The sequence below is a fragment of the Nanorana parkeri genome, unplaced genomic scaffold, assembly GCF_000935625.1.
Source record: "Nanorana parkeri isolate BGI_ZX_2015 unplaced genomic scaffold, ASM93562v1 scaffold284, whole genome shotgun sequence".
NCBI lineage: Eukaryota > Metazoa > Chordata > Amphibia > Anura > Dicroglossidae > Nanorana > Nanorana parkeri.
The window spans coordinates 214,069-217,298 of NW_017306552.1; the positions used below are offsets into that span (position 1 = coordinate 214,069).

Here is a 3,230-nt window from a genome sequence, read left to right on the forward strand (position 1 = left end):
ATATCATCTCAGTTTCCATTGAGTATACAGGACAGAAAGTGAAGGGGAACCTCCCCAGTGAGACACCGATAGCTAAAATACAACTGACAGTGGTGTTAACCCTCCCCTACTGTATCCAAAATTAAATTTAGAAAAAGGTTTTGGCTTTAGATATACTTCAATGCATCTTATCTTCTTCCTTCACCTGTCTGCAATCGACCTCTGTGTACTTGTTGGGTTTTTACAAAATGGATTATATCCCCCTCAAAAAAAGTTTACTGTGGTCCACCTGCTGCTTCGAATGTCACATTCCAAATACTCACTGACAAGAAGGAGTGTTATCAGTATTCTTCTAAACATTGTCAATGACGACTGCATGTACAGTTCACTCCAGTCGTGCTGCCATACTGTTCCATCACTTTCAAATTCCATAGAGTTTGAAGCTGCAAGCTTTAGGAGTCCGCAGCACGAGAGAATTACAGAAAGATGGCCTTTTTGTTGAGTCGTATTAGATCGCCATCACATGACATCAGACATATTGACTTTTTGAGTACAAACTTGAACTTTTCCTGATGATTCCATCACGTGGGGTGTTAGACACGGTTTTTGCAGGCATGTTATAGGTATATTTCCTCTCCACGGGTGAGCAAAAGCAACACAAGATGGCACCCCCTGCTATAAGAGCCAAAGCCGCGGCCCAGCCCATATAAATGGCGTCCCCTAACTCCCTCTTCTGAGCCGCATTGACGAGAGGGTTGTAGAAGTCTCTGATGATACTGTTGGCCGTCCATGATACCGGGATCAGAACGATGATGCCGGAAAGGATAAAAGTGATTCCGGAGACTAAGAGAATAATCCCTTTGGTGCGCTCACTGTCTCCAGCGCACTGCGTGCACTTCATGCCGATGATGGCGATGATGAAGGACACGAAAGACAGGCAGACTGCGATGCACATCAACGCTCTCCCCGCCTGCAAGTCCGGAGTCAGGGCCAGCAGAGAGTCGTATATTTTGCACTGCATCCTTATGTTTGCATGCCGGACGCAGTTCATCCACAGGCCTTCCCAGAGAGTTTCGAAGACAATGATGTTGTTCTCTATGAAGGCAGTCACCCGCCACTGTGGCATGCCCGTCACAGCACATGTCCCGATCAGGCCAATGCCGCACACGACCAATCCAGCTATTTGCAAGGCACCCTTATCCATCCTGCCTCAATGGCCCTGTGCTAGCAAATGCTGAGCCACAGCTCTCTCCCACCTTTGCAGCAAACCCAGCTCTCCTTGGAGAATACGGTTCAGCCTCAGCCACCTGTAACCAAGCAAAATCCAGCAAAGACTGGCTGCAATTTTATTCTGCTGCACAGTTTATAAAATGGAAATACCACCAAGAAGACTTGTTTGTCAGGTTCATCCAGTTTATGGACCAATTACATGATAGCGCAGAGGGGTGTGCTTAAACCAACAATGGATTCTTCATTTCAATAACTGGAACCTCTCTCCAGGCTCGTAGCCGTTTACTTTCTTGCACTACATCATGACACTTGACAGGGCAAACAGGTTGGAGTGAAGGAGGCAGGCTGCGTGCATGCAATTCCTCCACTGCTTCAATACACAGCAAGTATTTCAAGGAGATGGACGCCTTCCAAGAAAGCCAAGGCAAGAACGCTGTAAAAGAGAAAGGGGAGATGGTGATAAGTGACAAACAGGTCTCCGTGCCAGAGAAACCACATTCTTTTGTATTGTTGTGACCTGAATGGACAGACTGAGAGGTTTGAAGAAAAACAAGCGCACATACTAAAAACAAAATAACATTATGCAACCATTCTTATTATAGATCTGTGCTCTGAGAGAGAGAGAGAGAGAGAGAGAGAGAGAGAGAGAGAGAGAGAGAGAGAGATAATATATAGAAAGAAGGATAGATACCTGGGGTCCATCTTTTTTTTTTTTGTGTATTCATCTTGTATAAGTGAAGACTGATATAAACATCTAACTGGATGCTGGTGTGAACGGTTTTCTGTTGTATCATCATCTTATTATACAAGGCTGCAGCATGCTGTGTTGTGCACATAAACCAATTCACCTTCCCAGCAGGAAAGTGTCCCCTGCAATTACTTTTGATTGCTGGCACCTGAGCACCTCAAGCTAACTAGGTGACTCAATAGACCAGCATAACAACATTAGGAACCCTGCCACAGATTTATAGGCCATCAGCTACAGTGTCAGTTAACCGTAGGTCACCTGCAAGATTAGGATCTTCAACGATATTTATGACATGTTTCCATCCTAATTGCTATGAATAAAAATAGTGTTTAGTTCAGTGACACTCATCATCACGCCTCACTGTGTACATTTTCCCCACTTACGGGAACGTGTGCAGCTACCTTAATTAGCAACTTGTGCTAATCATACATGCATCAGTTTTTCATGCAACTGACTGCTCACTCTTTTTTCTTTAACTGATCGGATGTCAGAAATGATCATTCAAAACAATATGAACAGTAAACATGTCTGGACGAATCTGATAATTTTAAAGGTCAAAAGTGTATTAAAAAAGAAATAATTTAAAGGTTTTGGAATTGATCGGTTGCTCCACATCCTGCACGATGGACTTGGGCGATTTTCATGATTTAATTTACCTTCTAAAGTAAAATTTTAAAAAAGTTGAAAGTGATTAAAATGGTAATGAAAGCATTAAATTACTAGATCCAATCAGAATCTCAATGTTATAGTTCCATAGAACAAATTAATTTAGCTTGATAACTCATCCATTCATAGGTATGAATACCTATAAATAAAAGAGAATCTCAAAGTAAATGCAGGTTACGTAGGGTGTACACGGGTAGCTTTACGCACAAACATTCTTATGAATGTTCAATAATATTATCAATATTATCAGAGGCGATTGTTGCTCGAAATGATGACAGATAGCAGAGGAGCTAATGCAGTATTCTGAGACCTGCTGCTGTCATAATGAAAAAAAAAAAAAACAGACAGCATTGGAGTAAATAGCTAGTTTACTATTGACTGTTTCCATTTTTCAATAGTCAATAGCAGGCTGGCTATTGCACCTGCCCACTGCTGCTGTTGATCAGCAGAGGAGGACCTGATTTAGAACTTCATGTCCACCTCTGCTGATTGACAGCAGCAGAGGGCGGGTGCAATAGCCAGCCAACTATTGGCTATTGCAAATTGAAATAGTCAATAGCAATCTAACTATTCATTCCAATGCTGTCTGTTTTGTTTTCTTTGTCTC

The 3,230-nt window shown here is 42.4% G+C and overlaps 1 protein-coding gene across 1 annotated transcript; it reads right to left on the minus strand.

Moving 5' to 3' along the window:
• Positions 1-458: 458 nt before the first annotated feature.
• Positions 459-1,679, minus strand: LOC108787805 (claudin-8-like). Its single transcript, XM_018557451.1, has one exon. The coding sequence runs from the start codon at positions 1,181-1,183 to the stop codon at positions 509-511; it is 675 nt and encodes a 224-aa protein (XP_018412953.1). The 5' UTR covers positions 1,184-1,679; the 3' UTR covers positions 459-508.
• Positions 1,680-3,230: the final 1,551 nt, after the last annotated feature.

Coding starts and splice junctions, on each gene's coding strand:
- LOC108787805 (XM_018557451.1), bottom strand. CDS start 1,183: ATGGATAAGGGTGCCTTGCAAATAGCTGGATTGGTCGTGTGCGGCATT.